Source organism: Boleophthalmus pectinirostris, unplaced genomic scaffold (assembly GCF_026225935.1).
Source record: "Boleophthalmus pectinirostris isolate CB_2022bp ecotype Guang Dong unplaced genomic scaffold, ASM2622593v1 HiC_scaffold_19, whole genome shotgun sequence".
Lineage (NCBI taxonomy): Eukaryota > Metazoa > Chordata > Actinopteri > Gobiiformes > Gobiidae > Boleophthalmus > Boleophthalmus pectinirostris.
Window position 1 is genome coordinate 24,796,640 of NW_026571140.1, and position 27,225 is coordinate 24,823,864.

Here is a 27,225-nt window from a genome sequence, read left to right on the forward strand (position 1 = left end):
ACATTAGTCATTTGGCTGCAGGAGAGGCCGAGGTGAGTGAACCCTGTGATGTGCAGCGTTCCAAAAGCGGCCCTGCATGCTCGCCTTTGTTTCCATGTGCCTGCTCTACCATGACAGCACCTGAGCTTTGAAGCCGTGCTCTACTCCACCAAGCTGTGCCTCTTTACATGTGCATATGAGAGGGCCAATGGCTACAGCACGCAACACACATACACACATACACGCACACACACATACACACACACATGCTTTGATCACATGAAGTGTCACTAATGCTGTCCTCTCCTCTGTCACATCATCTCATCTGCCATCACAGGTGTGGACCACGGGCAAAGGCTAACAGCAGTCCTCGAAATGGTTTTATTTTCACCATAAAGATACAGAGATTTTGTGCAACTTGAAGAATCGCTAGTTCTCTTTTTGGAAAAGTATTCTTAGACTATGCTGAACATCTTGCTGTCCGCATTGTTCGATCCTGAGAGGGAACTGAGGCGCTTTACCAGGAGTGAGCGACTTGCGTCCATATTAGTATGTATCTAGGGCTTTGTGTTCTCTGTTTTCTATTCTTGCAAGTAAAAGCAAATTGAAAATAGATAGACCTCTAAAAGCAAACTTAACGGTACTTTATTTAACTTTTAGGTTTGGGGTCTCTTTGTCACCTGCTTGTTTCTATGGATGTGTCAATGCTCTGCCTAGAATGTTCCACAGTATGTCATTAAACAACCCTACCTAACATTTACTCAATTACAGGTGTTTCTGTTGCATAAAAATATCTAGAAAAACAGGCATCCTGACTGAGCAGAGTCACCTCTCCACAGATTTGATCTTGTAACTTGGTCTGGTTTGGTCTCATGAAGATTTAATGAAGGTTTAATGCCATACTATGAAACTTTCCAGACAATGCTATAACATGTCCATGAAGAAAAGCATGTGACGAACCCTCCACTAGAAAAGTTACACAATGCACAACCCCTTTTCCCCTGATCCCTGTTGGTTTGTTCTGGCTCTGTTTTTCTGTTGACCTGGCCTTTATAGAGGGCATGTCTTGCAACACTTAAGACAAGTCTGCTTTTCCAAACAGGCGATATTCCAGCCTTGTGGGATTATTGTCTCATGGGAGTTATCCCCTTAGACCTCCTAGACATAACACTCATCTGCTCATTCTCTGCAATGGCACAAGAAAGAACAATTTTATTATCAAGATGCTTTAGCACGATAAGCCCATCCGATGATTATTAAAGGAGGTTTGTGTTCCAGAAAGTTTCTAACAATGCTGTTGTAGGCTGCACACATATTTTTTTGGAAGTAAAAGTAAGTGTGGAACAATACAGACTGAGATTGTTGCATCCTGTGGGTGGGGTCTGCTTTAGGAAGTCCAGGAGCGGAGCTGAGTGGTATTTGTGGTTTCCTGTGAGGTGACTTATCTACCACAGACACTCTCCTCAAAGCTCGTGTTTGTTTTGGGGCATCTTTGGGGGTGCAAGCTTTATTGTGGACTTTACTCATTTTACTATCCTATTTGTTTATTTCTTGTAAGAGACGTGTGCTCTTCCAGGAAAACCATGGAAACAAAATAATGCCTGAATCAGTGTTCTAGTCAAAACGTATGCTCTAACTTTTAGACCAACTAAAACAAAACAACACTATGAAACTGAGCATTCAGCATCTGCAGGACATCAGCGTCGGTTCTGCTCATTGTATCCCAAGCTGTTTATTCTTCGGGAATAAAGGGGTGCTTTATTTTTTAAGCAGGTGGAAAATAAACCGTTTAAATCAAAAGTTTGCAAATATATGATTTAACTGGCATAATAGGTGTTTGTATGTAATTATTAAATCATTAAGCAGTTCCGATTAGCATTAATGTGCGGTGCCCCCGTTTTTCCATCCTCGACCACCCCTGTGATGGTGTGATGGTACAGTCCGGACAGCCTCGCCACGGCGCTGCTCTCGGAGCAGGGAGCAGCCTGCCATTGCTGTGTACCGTCCCACTGATGCATACTCTTCCCAACTTTTCATCCAGAGGTTAGCGAGGAAACCCCAACTTAAGGCGGGATAAAACATCATTATTTTGACGCTTACGATCTTTCCATGTTTCGATATGAAACAGGACTAACCCCTGCGTTTCGATCGAGGAAGATAAGATAATGAACTTTGGACTTTCCATACGGCTTTTCGTGACATGTTTCCCGTCGTCCTGGATCAAATAAAATAACATCGTAGCCCGGCGCGGCGGCAGCTGGGCGAAAATTCATTTTGGAAAGGAAATACCGCACGTTTTTACCAAAACAGAGACTGTAATAACTTTTAACCTGCCTCCCCGAAGCGGAATACGCGTGTAAAATGTCCTCCAAAGCCTCCAATAAGGTGGGTACCTGTCCGAGTACGGTCCTAGCACAAGTGTTGTCGTTTTTACCTAACCTCTGTGTTAGCTCATGTGCAAGATAAACAGAGGCACCAAAAGGCTTTTCAGTGGGATCAGCCGTACATCACAGTGCATGTTAGCCATAGATCACTCACATGGGCTAGCATTGATCAAAGTTGTGTGTTTGTGTGGTGCTGTGGGATATTTGGAAACCTACACTCAGGATCAGCCTACACCAGTCCTGCTGTTGGGACCGATTCAGATTCACCATTAGACTGTACACTTTAATGATAATAAATGTTTATGTTATGTTTAGTATGGATTAATAGGGCAGATAACTAGTGATGAGTGAGTTCAGCTCTTCTCTCTGCTACCTGTTGATTGCTGAAATTCACTTGCAACTCATTAATGCCTCAATTAGCCAATAGGGACCCTGAATGTAGGCTACATTGTGGACTCATCGAGGTATTTATTGTAGTTAGTTCCTACTGGATCTGTCATTTTCACTTTTAGATTGTTTTGATAGCACAGTTACTTTCTGTAATCTAATGCTTTCTAAGATTATTTGTACGCTCCCATTATTTTCACAAACATTATTTCTGCATTCTGATCAGTAAATTCCCTGCTGTGTTACTATTTACCATAACCTTGCTTATTTGTGCATTATTATTGAGTTGTTTTCTCTACCTTTTCATCAGTTATGTATCAGTTAGTGACCTCCCCTGTGCCTCCCCACTTGTACTATGTGACTAATGCCTTCTATATGCATTACTCACTTAGCTAGAAACTATATTGTAGCAGAATGGAATGACAGATTGCCTTTAGTTTTAACTGGGTCAGACATGTCATATTAGACCTAGATATTATTGGTTTTAAAATGTTCAAATATTGATTTAGGTTCTCATTTTGACAACTGAGGAATGTGCAGTGTGTTTGTCCAACCTCGCTGGTCTGGGCGGTTGTTCCTGTTCAGCGAAACCTGCTTCATGATGTCAGCTGGTGACGTTATGACTGCACTGTACAGGCTGTATGCTGCTGTCACACCTCACACTTTAGCCATTACTACTACTATGCTCTGTTTATGTTGGGCCAAAGCCAGATACGATTCACACATGAGACTATGTAATACCAGTATAAAGGCATATTTGTCACTGCTGTGCTTTACCTGTCTAACTGTCAAACTCTTGTAAATTGTTGGGTTGGGATTGGGGATTAACTGGTACCTCCCAATTCAATATGAAAGTGGTAGCTATGTCACCTTGACTTCGTAAACAATTTTCCTTTCAACGAATAAGTTGCTAAGAAGAATAGTCTTAATAATTATGTAATGGGGAATATAGTCACAATTTCCACATGACAAAATGAGATATGAGATCGTTAGAGCAAGACAAAAGGTGCAATTTTAACATTGTTCTACTAATATATAAATTTCACAATTCAGTTTCCAGTTTTGGCGTGACCATTTTTATTTATTTGATTTCATAATTTTGTTTACATTCTAGCACTGCTTTTTGGAATTGTAAGAGATGTAACTTGCCAACACATAACCCTTTTTAGTCCAATCCAAATGTAAACACTTAAAAGATCATTTTTCTCAATTGTGAACAATCTTGTGTCAATTTTGTCTCGCAAGATCTTGTGGCACGAGATCTTGCACCATCTTTGATAATGCAACATGCATTTTTAACTAAATAAATCTTATAGAGAAAAATCCCGCACAACGTCTTAAACTGTGAGATTTATTAGGACAAACTGTGCAATGTTTTGGTACTAGGCTTTCATGAGGTTTGCCGGAATTTTTCTCTATGTTCTTGGGCTGCTCCTACTTCTCCAACGCACCCGTCTCAAGTAATTGATGTGTGAAGGTCTCATTCTTTTATAACTAAATAAAGGTTGAAATGTGGCGACTGAAGGTTTCTAAATAATGAATGTTTGCAAATAAGGTTTATTATTGATTTTTGATTTAATGCAGCAGTCTTCAACTTCATAAAACATCTTTTGGCATAAGTTTTAGAGCCTGTATAGTCCAGATAATTACAGCTCTGCATTATGATTAGCTCAGTGGTCGATTAGTCATGACCTTTCAGATTTATTGTTGAAACCTCAGTATAGTTTACTTTGATATAGTATCACCAGTCAAATCTCAATATAGTGAATTTTCATTATTTTGTCACGCTTCCAATATATTGTTGAGTCTATTTTGTTTTTTTGCTTCATTCAAGGTTCACACTGTCCGATACTCCCCTGTGTTTTTGACTCCCCCACACTGGCTAACATCTTTCTATCTGCATTACAGTTACACACAGACATTTGTTAACAATGTGCTGAATAGTGTGGCCTTGACCCTGTCCTCAGACGCCCGCTCACATGTGGCACACATCTCAGACTGAGCCGTGTGTCCACTGCACTTCACCTTTTAGATTTGCCAGTGGCCATCCATCTTTCGTACCTCCTCACAGATATAAAAAGATGAATAAAAACGCTTTGGGCCCAGACAACTTTTCAAAGTCTGGAAAGTTTTAAACAGATCTGCCAACTTATAAAGGGCGTCAGTTCTTTGGGAATAATATGTCAGAAAAGAGTTATTGTCCTCAGTCTGACCATAGCAAGATTAAAAAAAAAATCTATTCCATTGAATTGGGACCCAGAAAAATCATTTAAAAAGCCAGATTTTGTTCCTGCTTTCACACATTTAGTCCAATAAATTCAATTACCAACTAGGGCTATGCGATTACTCAAATTTTAATCAAGATTTTTTGTCAATCTGCTTATTTTTTTAATTGAGAGGTCCACAGCCAATACTTTGTCAGTAAAAGTATGTGGTTTGGAGTAGAGCTCAGACTTTGAAGAAATATATATGTATATATTTTTTATGCACTGTGTAACTTTTCTGATGGAGGGTCTGCCACCTGCTTGTCTCCATGGATATGTTATCGTTTTGGTTTTCCACAGTATGGCAATAAACTTGATAATCATCATAATAGAGATAGGTTAATGATCAGATCTATGGAGAAACAACCCTGTGCATGGTAAAAGCTCACGTTTTTTAAGTGAGCAATAACACACCTGTAATTTACAAATGCAAGGGTGATATGTTAAATGCTCTACTGTGGAACATTCCAGGCAAAGAAATCAGATCTCCATGCAGACGAAGAAATAGTGGAACCTCCACCTTAGAAGTTAGATAGTGCACCTTTAAAGCGTACCAAGCTAAAAAGTGACATACAAAATATAACTTGGAAGTTGCTACTCAGCCTGGCACAATAACACCAGATTACATAATGACCGTTTCTTGAGCTGCTAGTGTAATTATACTGTTTAGACCTGCAGTTTTTCTGAACATATAAAAGTAATGAGTTTGTGCCTGGTGCCACGTTTCCGGCTCTGCCCTCAGTGGATGAAAGAAAGGATTTCCTCAATGTTTTCCAAACTTGTCACATTACAGTCCTGTTTTTTAGACATCCAAACAGCTGCAGATCGGACTGCGTGAGACAGACAGATATTTTGATACTCTTACAGTGGCTTACGATCGCCATATAAGCTCTTATCAGGGTAAGGGTCTGCTGTAAGAAGAGATAAGATTAGACACTTTAGGTTAAAAATAGCACAGTTTGAAAAGGCTAAATTGAAAAAAAAAAAAACAGCTTGTGTCTTTCTCTGGAGATGCACTGTCAGTTTTGTTCAAATATCTTTAGAAAAAACATGAACAAGGTAGCTGTGTCACTGAGTAAAAAAACAAGACACTACTTCTATCTATTATGTATGTTAGAGCAACCAGGCATGCAATCAAATATTTTCTAGTACCAGACTTTAATGTACTTTTCATGGAACCACTAAATAAGAAAGCCTCTTAAGACCATCTAAAATTGATAGTTCGGTTAGCAAGTTTATATCTTGTCCAATTCTGAACAATGATATACCTACAAATTCAATGTCAGGGTCCATCAGGATACAATATTATCACAATACACCGATACATATTATAATCGATTTTACACATGATATAAGATTTTTTTAAAGAAACAAATACATTTTAGCCATAATATTTCTTTGTTAAACCACAACCTGTCCAGAGTTAACATGAAATATATCTATTTTAATCATCAAAACAGTGAATATGTCAAGTGTATTGCATAAATAAGTTTTCCTCAACTAAATAATCAAGAAAACTGTAGTGTGATCACACAAAAAATAGCTAAAAGATGCCAAAAATACTCATGGTGATATATATCGATGCAGCAGCTCATGATAACGATACTGTATTACCAAATTTAGTGTCACAGTATATCGATATTTCAATATCTTTGCACGCCTCTACCTACAATTCTTTCAAATTAAAGTTCTAGCTGTGATCTCGACTTAACACCGAAAACCAGTATTTTTGATTATTGTCCTTTGTAATTCTGTATATGCTGAAAAAAGTTAACATTTTTACCCCAGTTAACCCTTGCAGTTAATTAGTCACTTGGCTTTTAGAATTGTGAACAAAACAGCACAATTTTCTGCATTTTACACAGAATTATTGTATTTTTGAATTCAAAGAAGACAGGTCAATAGTGTCCATCCACTCTCCACAGCTGGCTTCAGTTCTGTGTGGACCCTCAGGCCAGATCTGCCTCTTTATGTGAACACAGCAGCAAAGTGGAGCATAATTTAGTGCATCAGCGGACTTCTGTTTTGACAAGACAACCACAGATGAATGAAGACGCATTACCGAGGAGAAGGTTGTATTAATTAGTGTAGCGCAGCAGGCCCAGAACAGCCTGTTTTGCTTTGATGATTGCGAATCTCCATTTACATCAGTGTGAAGGAGGGGAAAGTAATTAGGATCAAGAGGAGTCCTAGTGGCTGTCGTCCCTTTTTCGAGCACCAGAAATGATTGAGCTGGTTAGAAACAGTGTGTAGTAGCTCGCTGTCAAGCTGATTCATGTAATGTTCATCCACTTTTCATCATGAGTGCTTACTGCAAAATCAAAACACGATTACAAACGCTTCAAGTGGAGCATTTTTACTCTAATTTATGAACGTCACATGCCATGAAGTGGGCTGAGTCGTCATGGAGACGGCGGTTGTTTACTCCAGATGAAGAAGACAATTGATTAGTTGTGGATGTGGGATGACCATGTAAACAGCTTTTATTAACATTTGGAAACTTTTGTGAGAAGACTGTCAGTGACTTGATTTTACTTTGAGTTTGTGTTCTCTCCATAAATTGCTTAGTTGAGTAATGCCACCACAAGATACAGCCAAATACTACAGTAATACATTTTGTTAGTGAGACATTCACTCAGCTCTGTTTGTTTTTCTCCTTCAATAGATTATTCTTATTTGCCATAGCATAACTTTTGTGTTTTCAAAAAGCAAGTAAAGATGGTGTAAATTGAACTCTTTGCCCCTCTTAAACAGTGATGTCTTTGATGGTAACCTTTGAAATGGCATTGTAGGGCCTGAGGAGAGCAGGTGTATGCTATCTGCTCTATGAGACCAGGCAGCTGCCAACTGCACTCACCGCCTGCTCGCTCAGAACGCCTTTTTTTAAACTTCAGTCATTTGCTGTTCTCAGATTTCCACAATATTTGTTTTTGAAAATGTGTACTACTTATCGCCCACAAGCTACCTACAGTATACAGATGAATCGGGGCAAGTGAATATGCATTAACTCTTGGTATCTATACATGGTTTAAATTTAGTATTTGACAGATAGTAAAAGAATAATTAAAGCTTTTTTTGGTGGTGGATTTGTCCACTGCTTTTCTCCATGGAGATGTTTTGCCTCTAATGTTCCTCAGAATGTCATTAAATGTATATCATGGAGACAAGCACCATGCCAAGTTACAGGTCACAACTGTGGAGAGGCAACCCCAGTCACAGTAAAAATGCAGGTTTCTCCAAGCAATTTAAACACCCTTAATTAAATAAATGTTTAATTCCATTCCAGGCAAAGCAGTAACCTTCCCACAGAAACTAACAGGTGGCTGACCCTCCTTCCAGAAAGATTGCAAGAGGTGCCTGAGCTTTTATCTACACTGAAAATAGAATAAACAAATGGACTGTGTTGACATGGTTACTATGGATGTTTATTAGGGCAGTATTTTTGTTAGTGCAGTATGTTTGTTAGCGCAAGTCCCTTTGAAGCTATAGCAAGCTACTGTTCTCCATTAGTCCTTTGGTTAATGGTTCATCTCTGCAAACACAAAGCTAACCAAGAGAGCTTTTTATGTATCAGAGATACTATTGTGAAAACTTCATAGAAACTACTTGCAGATGGTTTCTAAAATATTATAACCTGGATAAGTGCAAACCTGTGCAGAGAGCGTGTTTATGGGTTGTAAGACTTTCTCCCATTGTCCAAAGCTGAGTGAAAACAGTCCATAGAGTCTCACTGGCACTTCTCAAACATGTCTGACCTTATCTGGGCTCATCCTTTCATCTTTGGAGGGAAACCTAGTGCAGACAGCAATCAGTAGGGCCCAGGTGGAGCCCGGAGAGGCAGACAAAAAGTGCAAAAAGAGAAGGATGAGGAGAGAGAGGAGAGGTGAGTGAGAGAGAGGGAGCTATAATGAGAATCACATGGTAGACCTTAAAAACACCAGTATACTATAATCATGACATTAAGAATGGGCACTTCATTTTAGAAAGTGTTTTTAAGCAGCACATAAACGTCTGCTCTCATTAAATCACATGCAGAACCAGGGTGGAGTCTTTGAGCAGTACTTTTGCAAAACAACCCCCCTCCCCCATTACAACTCAGCAGATTGTGGTTTAATTTCCTAACATTTTGTCTGGGATGTTTCTGGTGCTCATCAACATTTCTAGTGGAGTGTCCGCCACCCGCTTGTCTCCGTGGAAATGCCATTGCTTTGTCTAGAATGTTCCACAGTATAGATTAAACCCATCATGAGTGGACAAGCAGGTCACAGCACTATGCTACATTACAGTTCAGATCTGTGGAAATTTTTGAGCAATAGAAACACCTGTAATGAATAAAGATGGATAGATTTGTTTAATGTCATATCATGGAACATTCCAAACAAAGCAATAACATGTCCATGGAGAAACTTTAGCAACACTTGATCTTAACTTTGACGGGATTAAGTACTCGCATTGTTGACTTTACTGCAATAACAAGGGTGTGGGTAGGATTTTTTTTTTTTTTTTCCTTCCAGAAAATTTTGTGTTTCATTTTGTTTTTATCGAACAGGCTTAGACTTTCCTTTCTGTTGGAATAGCTTGTCACTATGGGTAGACATTTTTAAGTTGAAGTGAAGTCATCTGGCTGAGACTGAGGAGCCGAATTTAAACCACCTGGATCAAAGCTGTGCTCTGCCCAGTCTGTCTATAACTCCTCTGTCTGTTGAGGGAGGAGGCACAGGGGAGGCAACCAAGGCTGTGTCACCACTGATGGTTTCTCATGCTGAAATAACATTATGACCAGACAAATGCTTTTATCTTGAACCTAATGCATGCCTGGAAGTTTTTCTGCTGCTGGAAGTTTTTTAAGTATAGCAAGTATATCATTTGGCTGCATTTTAGGTCCTATTTTATGCAAGCTTTAAGTCATGCTATAATGTTGTTACCTCTTCAAAAACATTCCTGGAGTTGAGTTTTGTTTCATTCACATATGTTTGCGTAACCCTTTAGCCTGTCTATATCCCCAAAGCTCAAAATGCCCTGTTACATTTTGTGATGTCATCTAGTGGTAGTTTTCAAGTTAGCAGCTACCTTTTTACTTTTTGTTCTGTAGAAATGGACAATTTCAGAGCTGAAATCAGCCAAATGATTCTAGTTAAGAAGTATGTATTTTAAAAACAGTGGAGCACTACCTGTAATTACTACATGACATCACAAGGTGGAACAGTGTATTCCATTTGTGAGAAGAACACGGCCTAAATATGCAGGGTTTATATGGTTTAAACTAGAGCCCGACCGATATATCGGTTGGCCGATATTATCGGCTGATATGGGCACCTCGAGGCATATCGGCTATCGGCCGATATGCTTGCTGATAGGGGCCGATATTTCAAGTGGGCATGTGATACTCGTTAAAAATCTTAGACTCTCTACATTATGTTCATTTAATCCAATTTACAGACAGATAAATGTCCTAATATGTGGCTCCACATCAGTATTTATCTACGGAGTCATTTATCCGTGCGTGTGTCCGTATTGTCCCTGAACACACCATAGAGTCGCGTCACTCACGTGCGTTTGTTTACATCCGCAGACACAGATCCAAACATTGAGATTGTATTCTTTTTACGGACAATCGGTTTGAGTCTGAATTAAAAGGACATTTATTAGTGCAGATTTGTGATGTGAGAGGAGCCTGTATGAGTGTTGGAAATATGTCGACTTTAAAGCTAGTTTTGGTCATTCGTTATGGGTTAGCTGCTGTAGCTCCCGCACATAAACAGGCTGTTTTCTATTGGCCTATTGTAAATTGACTACATTGGCCGTATATTTGTTACTGTACCTGCATTGATATGTAAATGAGCTGTGAATAGACGTGTGAATTATGACATTTGCGCATATAATTAATTACTGCGGCGCGCACGTATTTACGGCTAAAGGCTAATAGCGCTAGTTTCTTTACTAGTTATGGGTCCGTCGCGAACGAAATGGCTCTTAGATCCGGCTCTTTGAAGGGAACGACGGGAGCCTGATCCATATTGGGAGCCGTGTTTTCTCTTTCTCTCACTTTTTTTCTCTTCACGCCGCGTGCAGACTCGTGGTTTGACAGCGGCAGCGGCTGAAAACGAAACTTTGAGAAATTTGCGTGTACATAGGATAAAAAAAAAACTAAAAAAAAAAACGAGCATATTTGGCTGTAGTTTAGCATAAAATAAATAAGTCCTGGTTTAGACCTTTTTCAGTCCTGGTTTAGACCTTTTTCAGTCCTGGTTTAGACCTTTTTCAGTCCTGGTTTAGACCTGGTTCAGTCCTGATTCAGTCCTGCTTTAGACGTGCTTTAGACCTGCTTGCAACAAAACAATCTGAAGAGCCTGCTTGGGAGCCAAAAGAATCAGCAGCTTTTAGTGAGCCGAGCCAAAAGAGCCGGTTCTCTAAAAAGAACTGGAATACCCATCACTAGTGTCTAGAATGTGATGCAAAAATGCCATTAAGCCAACCTACTGTGTGTAAATATGATGTAAAGAGGCAGAATAACAATAAATGTTGCCTAAATAAACCCAATTTAAAATCCATCAGAGCCAAACCTAAGTTTTTTAAACAATTCAACATTTACAGTTAATTTTTACATCACTAAATATATCGGCGATTATATCGGCTATCGGCAGCTCCAACTCCCATTATATCGGTTTCATATCGGCCACAGCAAAATCCATATCGGTCGGGCTCTAGTTTAAACATGTGAATGAAACAAAACAAAACTCAGCCGCAGGTATGTTTGTGATGAGGAAACAACATTATGACATAGATCAGAAAATAGTGTAATATGGCCCTTTACTTTATAATCACTCAGATTTTTCATGAGTCATTTTGTTGCTGATCTTTAAATGTCAGTGAGTAAATACAAGGAAAGCTTTGTGAGTAGAAATCTATATGACAAATGCATTTCATTGATTTGCTGCAGTGACTGAAAAGTTAGAATTTACTTTGTTGTTTTTCTTTTATTTACCACCAATACATTTCTCTAATCCTCACTGCACAAAAGGAATCCGTTCAAAACCTCAGGATTGTAGTGTTGGAGACAGTGTGTTTTAGTAGGCATTTCTGACTGAGTTAAAGATGATAAATTAACTTGAACCTATTATTCACATAGGATTTTGAAATGAGAAAAATACATTGAATTAATAGTTATTTTGACGATTAAATAAATACCATTTTTGTAAGTTGTAAGTGTAAGTTGACCACAGCTGCGCTGAAACCATAGACTGTAAATCACCACATTCCAAGTAGGAAGTGAGCATGGGGGCACTTCTGGCTCCATCGACTCTGACTCTAATTGACTTTACATTGAAAATGTCACCTCTCTCTCTGTAACTGCTGCAGTGAGCTTAAAATTTTAGTGTTTAGTAGGGTTTATTTTGCCATTTTATCTGTAAATATATTCCTATTCCTAATTTGGAACTCTGCTCCAAATTCGCTCCTGTAACTACTAGTCTCGTGAGTTTCATTTGACTGGAGCCCTACCTTAGTCCATTTCTTTATTCAATCTGTAGCCATGAAACATAAAGCAGCATAAATCCATATCACAGTTAAATAGATGATTTGCTAATGCTCTGTCCTCATGTATCATTTTAATACCACCATTTACCTCTGCTCTTTAACCCACCGTGCCTTGTTTACATCAGCACCACTGTCACAGTAGAGCGCTCTCCTAGTCACCAGCACTGTGCCCTGGGTCTCTACGGGTTTATCAGTCCCTCTCAGGCTCTGGGGATTGGACACAGGCCGTTTTGTGAGAGTGCACAGCACCTTGGCGAGGGCGGGACAGAGTGCATGTGGCAGCCGTGGCTCAGCTGGTGAGAGAGAGAGAGAAGAGGGAGAGAGAGAGAGATAGGGAGAGACAGAGGGGGGAGAGAGAGGAAGAGAACGAGGCTGGAACAGATTCGACCCAAGGCTGGTTGCCCTACATGCCTTTGCACATGTACCACTCAGCTGTTTGCTCATTTGCAACTTGCATCGTATTGGATTTTCCCCTCTGAAACACAACTGCGTGTTAAACTATAAATCTTTATTTTTAATCTTTTAGTAGTGACGATCGAGGAATTTAGTGACGAGCTTTTAGCCAAAAGTGATGGGAATGTCACCATGTAATGATTTATGTTTATACTCGGAAGTGTAGTAATAAATGCTCAGACCAGGGCTGTGTCAGACCTTAGTCAGAGCTTAGCCATAAACAAACTCTGCCCTGTGGATAAATCATCACAATGCATAACTTTAAATCTGACTAAAATACAAACATACTAGTCGTAATAGAAAGAAGAATCATAGGAGCTTATTGTATTACATTCTAACTAATGGTTTTTGCAACCTTTTTTTTTTTTTTTATTTCTGATTTTATTATCAGATTATTAAACAATTAACATTTTCAGTATTTTACCAGTCTGCAAGTGAGAAAAGTAAATGCCCTATATTAAAGGATTTGTAAATTCAAGACACTGTGTACCATTTCCATGAGTTTAATTTTGAAATAGGAGTCACACATGGCACACACCAGCAGATGTTTGTTTACATCTAGAGCCCAGCTGTCTGTATGCCCAGCCTTATACATAACAGACATATGCGCCTTCAGCTGTTACTGTGCATTTCCACATATTCAAACATGGCCTTGTTTACATGCAGTCGTTGTGTCTACATTTGTACCAACCTCCTTTTGGCCTAAACATCTATATTTAAACCCTGCTCCTGAAATACTACTGTGTACCTCCTACAGCTGTACAGTATACGCTCACACAATGCCATTTTCCTGTTGCATCATATGAAAATCCCTAAATAATCCCCCAGTCAACAAAATTCCCTCAGTGCTCAAAGGCTGCAGTAATGTTGTTTTTGAAGCGCTAAACAAACCAGTGATAAGGCGCCATTGCTGATTTGCCGGAGCCCATCTTCCCCCATTGTAATTAGTTCATTTTGTGCATCAGAGGACGTCAGCTTTATCAGAGACGGGCCAAGTTGAAGAGTTCTTTGTAGTCGTCATTAGAAGTAATTTATGTTTTATCTTTCTGCGCTTGTGCAACCCCGTTCAGACAATCCTCGTGGCTCCTCCCGACCGCTCATCTCTTTGGGAATGGTAATTATGTTGCTGGTTAAAGTGCTGGGAAAATGGCCGCTTGAACAGTAACTCATTAATTCACTATAGATTCTGGCCCACAACATGCCTATTGTAGCGGAGCTCTCAGAAGGCTTGGGAATGCCGTGGAGTGGGCTTGGCCTGATGCTTTATGGCACCATGTGACACCAAGTTGTGGCTCAGTCGCATAGCTCTGAGGAGATTGTGCAACGAGAAAATTCTTCTGCACTGCACTGTTGTTGCTGTAAAACACGACTGGTAGGCCTTAGGTTATCAAGTAAACAGAGGGTTCAGTGTGAGAGTATGCAGTGCTCTTATGGCAGGCAGTCGTGTCCTTGGGCTACGCAATTAGTTTGTATTATTCTACTGTTTTGCACTCTATAAAGAAAATTTTAAGTTTAATTACATTTTTATTACAATTTTTCACTTCTTATATATTAGATCCACTGTCTAAAATGCTGTGTTATTTGTAACTTTTATGTTTATGCATACATTGTGCTGTGAAAATGAAGCACTAGCAGTTGTTACCTAGACTCGTGCATCTTCTGTTACAAGGCTAAAGTCTCTTTTCCGCTTTTCACCAACAAGTCATAACACTCAGGTTTTTTTTCGAACAAATTGCTCCAGTGGCAGTTACTTAAAAATAAAATTAAATGGGTCTGTAGTTAGGAATTTACTTTCCTTTTTTTTTTTTTTTGACCCCATAAAATTGTCAGTTCAGACCATATAGCTTTTTTAAGCCTCAGAAAAACTCCATCAGACCATAACTTCTAATTAAAACCAATAAATAAATCCAATAATTCATTGTTAAAAATGTGTTATTTGTTAGTTAAAAAATCATCAGCATGGACTGGTCATAGGTCATTGTTTTAACTGTTAATAGATTTGATGTATGATGACAAAATAAGCTATTTTTGACAGGAAAACTCCATCAGACCATGAATTTTAAGTGCATAATAGGTGACCTTTAGAGCCAAATGAAACCCTTTGAGTTATGCTGCTAATATTATCTTGTTTGCATTAGTTTGTCTTGTGTCGGAGATGGAGAGCTGCACAGGACAAGGAGAGGAAAAGGTGAGGGAAATGCTGAGGAATGGTAGACGTCAGAGCCAAAGGGGCGTGTCCTGTATCCTTATCGACCACATTCCTGCACAGAGTGTGAGAAGTGGGTGGGGTTTGTGGGTATTGTGATAGTAATGTAAACTGTGATTGGCTACTGCTGAAGTTTCAAGTGCTGCGTGTGCTTATCGTTTTCCTTTCCTTGGCCTGGATTTCGCTTCCAAGACAAAACCAAAACCAATGAAGAAGAGGAGGGCGTGTGTGTTTTGGTTGGTGTGTACATTTGAATCTCAACCGCCCTGCTGCAAAAGCATAAAAGCAGCTCAAATGAATATCGTGTGAAATTGAAACCAGGGATGGGAGTTTGTAGAAAGATAAAAGTGCCAGAGGTTGTCCCCTTTGACCTCAACTCAGCTGCATCACCGTGGGCTCAGAACAGTTAGTGTGAGTGAACTGGGACATCTTTGCTGCTGGATAAGTCCTGCTTTAGATTCACAAGCCTTTTTATGGAGCCCAAAGCCTGTCAGTGACTTTTCCTGCATTTTGTGGGCTATGCAAATCGCTGACCACAGCACAAAGAATAATAGTCTAAAATTCTCATTCTAGTCTCCAGCCCTACTTAATCTGTAGATGTCATTTGCTTCAGAAAAATGTTTACCACCAAAAAAAAAAAATCATCATTTTACTTTCCTAAAAATGTGGAGAAATTACTACAAGACTTACAAAATGTAGTTAAATTTAGAGATATTTAATTAAAAAGCTTAATCATTTTCCATACATCCTTGCAGTCGTATTACTTCACAGGCCTGGAACAAATTCATATGTATAGTACTAGTCAATGTTTACAGTTTTGAAAATGCTTATAGCTGACACAACATGCATCTTAGATCTCGTCGCCTCTGTGCAGTCATGATGCAGCAGCAGACGACTTCAGAGGGAATCGTGGCTCAGATTAACATTTAATCCAAAAGCCAGGATTATAGGTTTTGTATTTTATTCCTATACCCTCTCCACTCCAGCGGCACTTGAAGACAGATAGCAGTGAGGTGTGTGTCTATCTCAGTCACTGTGCACAGGAGCTGCAGTCGGAGCAAAGCGGCTGTTTGAGACTAATTAACTGAAACACATTTGAGCTCGTCAGCACTGGACTGCATCAGAGCAGACTGTAGCTCTGCCTCATCGCCATCGTCATCTGCCCCGGGCCACTTGCCCCATGTGTCCACTCACACGCACGTGCCGCAGCAGCATCAGGCAGGGCTGCTACTGAACCCCTTTAAACTCTTAAAGGGACAGTAGTTATTCTCTGTGGGAATAAGAGGGCAAAGACTCTGTCATACTGATATAATGAGTTACAGATGTTTTTGTAATGAATAGTGTGTTTGAAGTACCAGTAAAACATGGATGGATTGCATTTGTTAAAGGTCCTATATTACACAACATTTACTTTTACAAGCTTTAAGTCATAGACAGTTTTTTAAATTTTTATTTATTTATTTATTTGCATTCACACATGTTTAGTAACCCTTTCTTAATAGTCTATCCATATCTCCAAAGCTAAAAATGCTGTTTTCCTTTTACATTTAGTTCAGTAGAGCGTGGCCCTTCCAGAGCTAAAAGTATCCAAATGATTTTTGTGAAGATGCATGGAGTTTAAAACACAGTGGAGCACCTACTTCATGAGATAAATGTTTTCAGTTTGAAAAAATAACTCTATCTGTCCCCAAATATGCAGGGTTTGTGTGAATGTGTGACTGAAACAAAACACAACTCCAGGTGTTTGTGATAAGGAGAGGACATAACATAGATCAGAAAATAGCATAATATTGACCCTTTAATATCAAAGATCATACCGCTACATACATCATCTGCTCTTAGTAGCAATAAGCAAAATGTGATTTCCTGCACAAATGACCATACAAGATAATAAAGTTGAGCACTTAAAGCTGAATTTGTACTGGAGAAGTTTGGTTTATTTTCCACACTTTTGGTTTGATTTATTGCCTGATGGTGAAGAATAATCAGGAATTTGAAAACTTTCCTTTGCATTTACACTTTAAATAACCTTTGCTCTGGTTCATTGCATTTGTGCAATGAGACTTAGTTGCATTCTAGTATGTTTTATTAGAACTTTAGGAAGCTTTAGAAATTGCATTGTTGTAAAAAGACTGTAATCAAATCTTAGAGGGTCATGTTGTATATTTTGAACCAGAGACGAGTCTTTCAGCCATAGTACTTTGCTTTGACCAAAGCTACGACTTTGTTCAGCGCCTTAAGATGAGATCATTTTCAATAGACCACTATGGGTACCACAGAAATCCCAGCTCAGTTTCCTGCAAACAGGAAGTGCCGTGTTTTCCTGTGGGTGCTGTGGCTGCTCTTGCTTACATCCTGCCTACAGTTATCACAAATGAGCAGCTTCTTTGGCCTAAAGCTCTAAAGAAAGAGCCTTATCCACAGCTCATCTCAGCACATGTTAATGATTTAACCACCTACAGTGTAAGTTTTGAATTAGCACTGGGCAATACAGTGATAAAAATCACACCGTGGTCTTTCTCCTGTTATGTTATTCTCTTTTGGAAAAAATCGACATTTTCTCAGGAAAACAGCTGCATGCTCAAACAAAGACACATTATTCTCACCCACACCTCTTATTGATTAGCCTATGAAAGACTCTGATTGAGTGACATCACAGTGAAATTCTAGATTTCAGAAGAAACGGATGACTTTATTTACCAGTTCCTGGCAATACAAAAATAGAAAAATACAAAGTATGCATGAATCATGATAAAATAGAAATCTATTTCAAAGAAAACAGACTTTTTCTTTGCCATTCTGCCCACCCCTCTTTTCAATGCATTTTTTCACTCAAATCCAGGTCCTAACCTTTTCTTTTCTCTGTGTTTTTGACAGTCACTGTGCACTGTTTTATCCTCTGTGATACTCCCACTTTATGAAACATTCCTGTGGATAAAAGGAGAAGGAGGTTCTGAGTGATAAACTACATGAGCTACAAGAAAGGCATGTGAGGGAGTCTATTGTGTGCTGCCCAGTCAGAAATGACCTCACTGTCACCTGTGGACTGGTCAGAATCAAAACATAATGCATTTACTATACTAGTGGCCAGTCATAAAGTTACAAAGAAATACAGTTTCTACATTGCTGTTAGTTTCTTGTCCCATATGATCTGGAGCAGTGTTTCCCAGTGAAACAAACAACAACAGGTAAATCTATTTATTTCATGCCTGTAGTATTGTCTTAAACATATAGAAGTAACTATATTTTATCTATATTTTGTATTTTTTTTTTTTATCAGCAGGGACAAAACATTTAATTTATTCTCCATATATTGTATTGAATGAAATGGTTCAAATATGAATCACTTCATAATCTCAAATTTGTGGGAAACACTGCGGTGTTGAAATATTTGGTTTAATAACTGGAACTTTTGGCTCATTCCTGGAAACTTGTGTAAATGGTCCATAAGCTGGTATGTACGACTTCTACACAGGTCATTTAAAGTGATCCTCTCATTGTGATGGAATTTCTTTTATAACTTGAAGTTTATGCCTACAGGACATCTCTAAGTTACTATTTTTGTTTATGCCTCTCTAGGACATGGTATATATAGTCTTAATTTCAGTACTTAATTTTTTATGTGGTTAACCTCTCCTATATTTTTTGGTTTGCAGTCCCAATTTTCTTTTCAAATAACTATTAATACTACGAAGTTGAAAAGTTGTGGCTGAATCCTGCCAGTATCAGTCCATCAGCATCATTTTCCCCTGCTGAGTGGTTGTCCCTGTCTTACTGTGTGTTGTGGAGGTCTGGCAGGACAGGCCCGGCCTCGGAGCGAACAAAGAGCCCCTGTAGTGTGTGAGGAGGTCCGTGTGTGCGCCCGTGGGCCTGCCCTGGACGTGTGTGTGTTCTGATGGCTGCTCTTTTGTTTTCCCGCCCTGGGCCTTGCTGCTTTGGCCAGAGCTCAGGCTTGACTAATATGGATGTATAAATACACCAGGCTGCCGTCACACCGCGCAACATCAAGCACCCCATTGTCTCGCACAACTTCAGAGTCCCCTGCTCTTTGTTCCTGTACCTTGTTCTTAGTTTGTGATGGTTTTAGCTTGGGGTGTGCAAAAATACTGAAATATTGATATATCTTGATACTAAATCTGGTAATACAGCAGCCCACAATAACGGTCCTGTATCGACATAACGCCAAGAGTATGTTTTGGTGTATTTGACTAAAATATTTTGTGACAGTGCTACAATTTGGATGTTTGTTCAGAGAAAGGAAACTTGTTTATGCAATACACTTATATTTATATATATATTCACTGTTTTAATGATTAAAACCCCCGTTCACAGTAAGAATGCATGTGTTTGAAAGTATTTTTTCTAGCAGTTGAAACACCTGCAATTGAATTAAATCAAAATAGATTTAATGTCAAACTATTTAACATTCATGGTAAAGCAACAACATCTCCACATAGACAAGCAGGTGGACTCTCCCTCAGTTACACCTTTAAAAATATCTATATACCTTTAAAGTCAATGGGTTTTGAAGTTGATATTGAGTTCAAGGACTTTCTTTAGTAACAAACACAAGCTCACTATTTTCTGATCGATGTTATGTCGTCTCCTTATCACAACTATTATTACTATTACGTCTTCAGTGTCTTCCAGATTTTGTTCAAAAAGCAATATTAAACGTGTGCTTGTTTCTATTCTTACATTGATTCAGTTTTTCAGTTAGTCAGTGCTTCAAGCGCACAGCTCTTGTTTCCTACATGTCACTCTCAATCAGCCAGGGTCAGTCGTTTAATAACTTCATTAATTAAAGTCTTAATCTCATCAGGGAACCTGCTGCACCCCTAAATAGTCTGAAAGTTCAACAGAAAGACTGGCAGATTCACTCGGCTTCACTTTTGCTCACCAATTTATCTCTGCATGCAGCTACTTTTGAGTTAGCCATCTACTACACTTTTTATTTGCATATTAATTTTAGTTGCTTGCAGGTTTACAATAGCGTAGTTGTTTTAGATTTTTTATTATTTTATTCCCACATTTGATTGTGGTTATGATGTTAGTGTTTTTCCTGTGACTCAGTATGACCTGTGTCCTCTGACCGATTCAAACAATCCACGCCCAACTCTCAACAAGACCTCCCACACGCTGCACTGTCACATATGTCAAACAAGAGCAGATACTTAGCCTTTATCTTGTACAGTTTTGTGTATTTATTGCTTGAGTTGACTCTGAAAAGCCACATTCAAGTTTCACATTTGCGCTTGTCACATTTATCAAAGCATCTTTTTCGATCTTGTTTGTAAGATCAGTTTTTCCTCGAGGCCTATTCCTTAAATAAACTTGCTAGAAATGATAAAAGCCAAACCTTTCTCTTATCTTGTCTAGAGTGACAAAGATATATATTTTTTCTAATGGAATGTTTTTACACATTCCCATTTTTGCTTATCGTTTTTATTACGGAAATATTTCAACAACATTCCTCTGCAGTGATCAGCAACTATGGGCTTGAGGTGGGAGCATGGTGAAAATGTAAAACAGATTGCACCCATGTATCCCTGAGGTCATAAGGCTTTGGATTAGATTTTTTCTTAATAAAAACTAATAAATATGACTGTCAGTCTTCATTTTTACAAGCATAAACAAAATAGATTTGTAATCAGTGCAAATCAACACAAAAAATTCCAGTTTCTTCCTCCAAAGTTTTAATTCTGCTCCAGACCACATGCTTTTACTGACGGAGTATTTAGCTTCAGTAAAAGAAACCACAGCTCTGATCATTAATGTTTTGAACTGATAGGATCTCAGTTATTATGTTAATCACATTATAACTGAGATCCTATCAGTTCATTGTTCATTGTCTTTTCCGCATAGAAATAAAAAGATGGCAGGACTTATTCAGGAGTAGTTTTTTGTCACTTCATTACATTTTGTGTGGTACAATCATAGTGTAAATGTAGTTGTACTTGGTGGTAGTCACTATCTTCACATCTAATTTCAGTGTTATAAAGAAAAAAGCCAATTTGCAGTTTCAGCTCTAGTTATTGTTTCATCCCTTTTAACAAATTAACCTGGATGCCCTGCCTCTAGATCTCTCCTATATACCACCATACCACCATGAGAGCAATAACCCAGCGCTTGCCTGTGACCCTTTAATGTGCGTTGTCCCGGGCTACTGTATGCATTAGCGGCTCTCACGGCCTTGCTCGCCTCTCCCTGCTCGCCGCTAAATCAGTTGACCCCACAGTTCAAGGACGAGACCACCACCACAACCACCACCTACCTGCCTCTCCCCTCCCATTCACACACACAAGCCCCCATACTTTGTTGTTTTGGACAGTTGGACTGCGCGAACATGAATAGATGAACGCATGGATAGATATAGGAGGAGTGATGTGTTTTGGATAGGGGAACGTCGGGGGGAGCTGTTCTTAAATGGGTCAGGACTCTTTCTCACAATAGCGGCATTTCGGTGGGAGTTGTAGGGGCAGACGTACGAGCAGGTGGGGTTATGGGGGGACCTCGGAGCCCTGTGCGCCAATTATGGACATAAATAACATCCACACAGAGCTGCCATGGAAATTAGGGTCAGAGGGTAACTGTGTGTGCTGAGGGTTTCATTGTCAGGGTATTCAGGGGAATGAAGGAAAAAACAGCACTGTCTTATGAGAAATGTGATTATGATTCAGTGATGCTCCTGGGTTTAACATATCCACACCTGGCCTTGAAGTGTAATGCTACTTTGCAGCTAATTGTACTGTCCATATGCTGTCACAGTAACAAATTTTGAAGTGCAATATATTGCTGAAGTAAATATAGATGATAAACTATAAACAAATTTATGCCACTGACACAAAACCCAAAAGCAGAAACCATAAAAACTATCCTAAATGTTCAAAATTATAAAAAAAATAAATAAAAACTCATGAGCTGCAATAAATAAAAAGCAGAATGAAACACTTTAGTACTTAGTTTGCATTTGAAGTGAGTCACAGAAGTTATGTATTCAACCTTTTACAGTTTAAATCTTATTGTATAGCCAAAACATTACCAAAAATGTTTCAACAGGGCAAAGAAAATGTACACATGATAAATATTGACAACAAAAAAATAATTCCAGCTTTCATATATTGAACAAGAAGTCAATATAATAATTATCATCCTATACCTAAGCAATCCTCTTTGTCAATTATTGTATTAACAATACAAGAAAAAATAACAGATGAGGCCTTGAATTGTTTGCATAGTTATTCTGGTCTCCTCGTGGTGGAGTTTCATCAGGTACAATTTCAATACAGTGAATGTAGTTGAGTAATCCCATTAATTGCAAGTCTAGTTAATTCAGTTATATATTCTGCAAACAATTTTCATCCACCAAAACCAAATGAACCATGAGAGAATAGGCCAATCTAAAAATAACATTGAGTAATACAATGCATCATTATTAATATGCACTTAACGCCATTCAATCAACATGAGCAATGGGGCAAAGCTCACTCCCTCATTTTGTTTGATAAGAGTTTTCTATTAAATTTTATGGTTATGTATGAAAAACAACTTATTTCATGAATGAAGATAGTTTTAAAAATAACATCTTGTGCCATTTACTGCACAAAAAGCAGACTATCTTGATTCCACTGATCATCTTGATCTTGATCAAATTTGATTGACTATGCAGCTGTACAATTCAATATATCTTCTTATTAAAGGGCCCATATTGTGCTATTTTCTGATCTATGTTATAATGTTGTTTACTTATCAATTTCATTCATGTGTAACACACAAATGCTGCATATTTATAGAAAATATTACATAAAAAAGTCCTTGTGATGTCATGTGGTATAGTCCCCCACTGTGTTTTTAAACTCCATACACCTTCACTAGAATCATTTGGATGATTTCAGACTCGGAACTGCCATTCTCTACTGAACTACTCTACTGAGCTGTTACCACTGCATGACATCACAAGGTGGAATGAAGCATTTTGAGCTTTGGAGAGACAGACCTATTAATAATCCATTGCTCAAAAATGTATCAATGAACTCCAGGTATGTTTTTGACGAGGTAACCTTATTATAAGGTGGCTTAAAGCTCACAAGTCAATTTTGCATAATATTGGACCTTTAAAGCAAAGTATGTTACAATCATTTTGACATTTGTGTTACCCAGATTTGGTCACAGGGGTTGACTCCACAGTATAGAGCAGTACTGACCTCAGCATTAAACTGGGGGTCTAATTTACAGGCATTAAATACAATATAAATGACTTCCCATAATTGTTGGTAAGTGGTGCTGTGTCATCGTAAGTATTAAGTTTTGCGGAGTGAGGTGTGTACTTAAGTGAAGAAGGTGCTGACAGTAATGACCACAGTGCTGGTGAAGGGGGTATTTTGGGGCAGTTTAGGGCTTCACTGATGAGCAGGTGAGAGGCAGATTATAATGTTGAACGTATGGGCAGATGACATAGTGTATATTATTTTAAAGCTTTGATTATGGAGTCTGCGCGTGGTGTGTTTGTGTATTTCCTCTGGCTCTCTCTGTCTCTCTCTCTGTAGGAGCACATAGAAATGCCTCACCATTAAAACTGAGGATGTAGCAGTTAGAAAGGAGATCATTCAGTTGAGTGCTGCTAAATAGGGCACAATATATTGCAATTAAATCAAAATAGCAATTTTATTTTGTGTAATTATCAAAGTACAAAGGCTTCAGTATTACAATGCCTTTGAAAAGGACAAAACAGACCTGTTGTCCTGTATTAGTTTATTAGTTTTCAAGCGCTTCTAGAGTTATTTAGAATATGCATTTTTAACTTAACGTGCCCTTCTAACACTGCCTAATCCAAAGGCCAAAAACATTATTGGTAAAGGTGAAAGAAACTACTATAAATGTTCCTCTTTTTCTTAAGCATTAGAGTATATTTGTTTTTTTTATACTTCAAGTCTATTCTGGATTTAATAGCTTGAAATGAATCTACTTTCTTCACTTCTACTCTCAGCATTCTTAGTTTCTTTTCCTCTGTAATTTTGTGTCTCATTTGAAAGCACATACTTCTGTCTGGGCCATTAAAACTGAAATCAGATGAGAACTCTAACTCTTCCACAAAATCATTGTTTTAATTACATTTCGGTCATTTGGTCTTCTACCTCAGATAACCCCTATGTTGATTATATAAACCTTTGCAGTGCTATAAATTCACCACCATTCAGAACATCAAAACACCATTGTACTTGATTTAGCTTGACACAGTGGAAAAACAGCTGTCCGGCTTCAGTCTAATCCTGTGCTCTGAGGTTAGAGGAGCAGCTAAAGACTTTCATTGCTCCACTGTTCTCTAATGACCTGGCCTGAATCATGAGGAATGTTCTCTCAATGAATCCACTGTCCCCCTCCACTGACAGCGGTTTACACACTCTCGCCTTATATGGCCGTTTACACCCAAAACAGGAAAGCACACATTGTTTTGCAGCTTAACGATATTTAAGTCACCGGCTGGACTCAATTCACACCGTACGCTTCACCAGTCTTGCATTTCACTCATTAATTATTTTGAGCTTGTAGGCTTTGGTTCGCTCCTCTTCAGCCCCAAGTGTTGCTGTAAAAAGCTGAATTAAATATGATAAAACAACAAAATAAATAAATGTGTCTATACTATCATTGAAGATTTGAAGTTCAGTTAACATTTTAGGCCTACAAATGTTGCTTTCAGATTTTTGTCATTATGGGTGTCTGAGTGCCAGGCAGCTGGTTAAATATATTAAAAAGTATATTTACTGTTGTCTGGTCTTATAAAGTTGCACAATGTTTCTTCTTGTTTACGAGCAATAATGCATGATAAACATTCCTATCATATTTGGATAAGTTTGTTTTTGGAAAAGTTTCTGCAGCATTATTTGTTGTTGTGGGGTATCAAAAGATGTTAATTCATTATTTGACTTTGGAGAAACAATACAAATGCATTCATAGTACAAAGATGAGAATAAATGTACCCAAAAGTAGTTTTCTTAGGTGATTTATGAGACTAGCTTGAGACTGACGGATGCTTTTGCTCTTGTGTTGCAGAGTGCAGCGATGGAGGAAACTGTAATCTGGGAACAGCACACGGTGACTCTTCACAGGGTGAGTGTGTACTACTCTTTCATTCACTCATCTTTCTCTGTGTCTCTCTCCATTCTCTCCATTGTCCTGTTCCCGCCCTGAGTATCTCTGGCATACCAGCATTGCCGTGCATCTTCATCGTTCTCCGTAGCGACCCGCTTCTCGTCTCGGAGCGGCCAGCTGCAGTCACAGGATGTACGACGTCTAGGGAACAATGGTTGGAGAATCCAGATGGCAGGAAACAAAGCTAAGGAACTCCGACATCAGCATCGGCTTCCTTACTTCTTTTTCTCACTTCCTTCCTGTTGGCAACACACTCCAGATAAAACTATAGAAACTCAAGGAATTTGTGCCTAAAGCCTGTCACTGTAATACTGATATAATAACCGCTCTAGACTTCCACTTTTGTGGTCAGACACTGCACGATCACATTACAGTAAGCCCCATAGATGACTGTCCCCTTAATCCATCTTATTGTCTTGTGGTGGTGTTTACTTTGAGATGGTAAACTCTGAGTAGTTGATACTATTGTGCAGTGGGATTGAGCAGAGCACCTGTCTAGACTGGCCTGCTTGTAGTAATCTAATTAGTAGTGGCTTTATTAAGGAGGAGGAGTGTCCCATAGCAGCCTGCACTTCTCAGCTCTGGTGTTGTGGTGGTTATAAGATTACATCACATGATGACCTCCCCTGGTAAAGCTCTCTGCACTTGCAAAGATGGAGTGCGCGGCTATACCACAATGGAAAGCATAGTTCAATATTAGGGAAAGGACAAGGTTAAACTTCAGTCAGTCATTCAAACTTTATTTAGAGAGCCCTTTACAACACTTAAGGTGACTGGAGTGATTCACATTAAAATCAACACAATAAAAAAACACAGAAAACATAGATCTTGTGCCACAAGATTGAATGACCTCATAAGATTTTTTATCTGTTACCCCTTTTTTGTCCAATCCAAATGTAAAGTCCTGTTAAGTTGCACCTTCTAGAGAATCTGTAGTTTCAAAAAGCAGTGTTAAAACGACACTGGCAACAAAAAGTTTAAATAAAATGCATAAAAATTGTGAACTTGGTTGCATATTTTATTTATTACAGTTGCTATTAAAATCTCATCTCGTTCTCCTGGACCGAATGTCGTATCTTGTCTTGTCCTGTGGGAATTGTGTCTCATCCCATCCTTATTCAAAATATTTCTAGTAAACATGGCATCTCTCAGATACTACTGCACTGTATAGTCTGTATTGTTTTTGTGCACAGGCACCTGGATTCGGGTTCGGTATTGCCATTTCTGGTGGAAGAGACAACCCTCATTTTCAAAGTGGTGAGACGTCCATAGTGATCTCTGATGTGTTAAAAGGAGGCCCTGCTGAAGGACTGCTACTGTAAGACTTTAGCCATATCCACAGACAGTGTTTCTAATAGACATGTTTTAGATCACGTGCTCATCTGTGTTTTTTTTGTAGGGAAAATGATCGTGTGGTAATGGTAAATGCAGTCTCAATGGACAATGTAGAGCATGCCTACGCTGTACAGCAGCTCCGGAAGAGTGGGAAGAATGCAAAAATAGTAAGTTCATGCAAGTTCAACAATACACATTTTAACTGTGCAGAAAATATGATTAAATACCCTATATTACGCAAAATTGACTCATGTTAGAATGTTGTTACCTCCTCAAAAACATACCTGGAGTGATGTCATGTAATGTTGGTTTTCATGTTAACAGCTGCCTTTTACTTTTTGTTAAGTACAGATTGGCAATTCTAGGGTTGAAATTAACTAAATCTAGTGAAGATCTGTGGAGTTTAAAACATGGTGGAGCACTTCCTGTATTACCACATGGCATCACAAGGTGGGATAGTGTTTTCAGTTTGATAAAAGGGTTTGTGTGCTAAACATGTGTAAATGAAACAAAACACAACTCCAGGTATGTT

General features: G+C 38.7%; 1 protein-coding gene across 8 annotated transcripts in view; it reads left to right on the forward strand.

Moving 5' to 3' along the window:
• Nucleotides 1–1,982: 1,982 nt before the first annotated feature.
• Nucleotides 1,983–27,225, forward strand: part of tjp1a (tight junction protein 1a) — a 47,200-nt gene continuing 21,957 nt past the window's right edge. For all 8 annotated transcript variants that reach the window (XM_055154515.1, XM_055154519.1, XM_055154520.1 and 5 more), the window contains exons 1-4: nt 1,983–2,364; nt 25,260–25,316; nt 26,552–26,676; nt 26,758–26,860. In XM_055154515.1, coding sequence (XP_055010490.1) covers nt 2,341–2,364; nt 25,260–25,316; nt 26,552–26,676; nt 26,758–26,860 — 309 coding nt within the window. In that variant the 5' untranslated portion in view covers nt 1,983–2,340. The remainder of the gene's footprint in view (nt 2,365–25,259; nt 25,317–26,551; nt 26,677–26,757; nt 26,861–27,225) is intronic.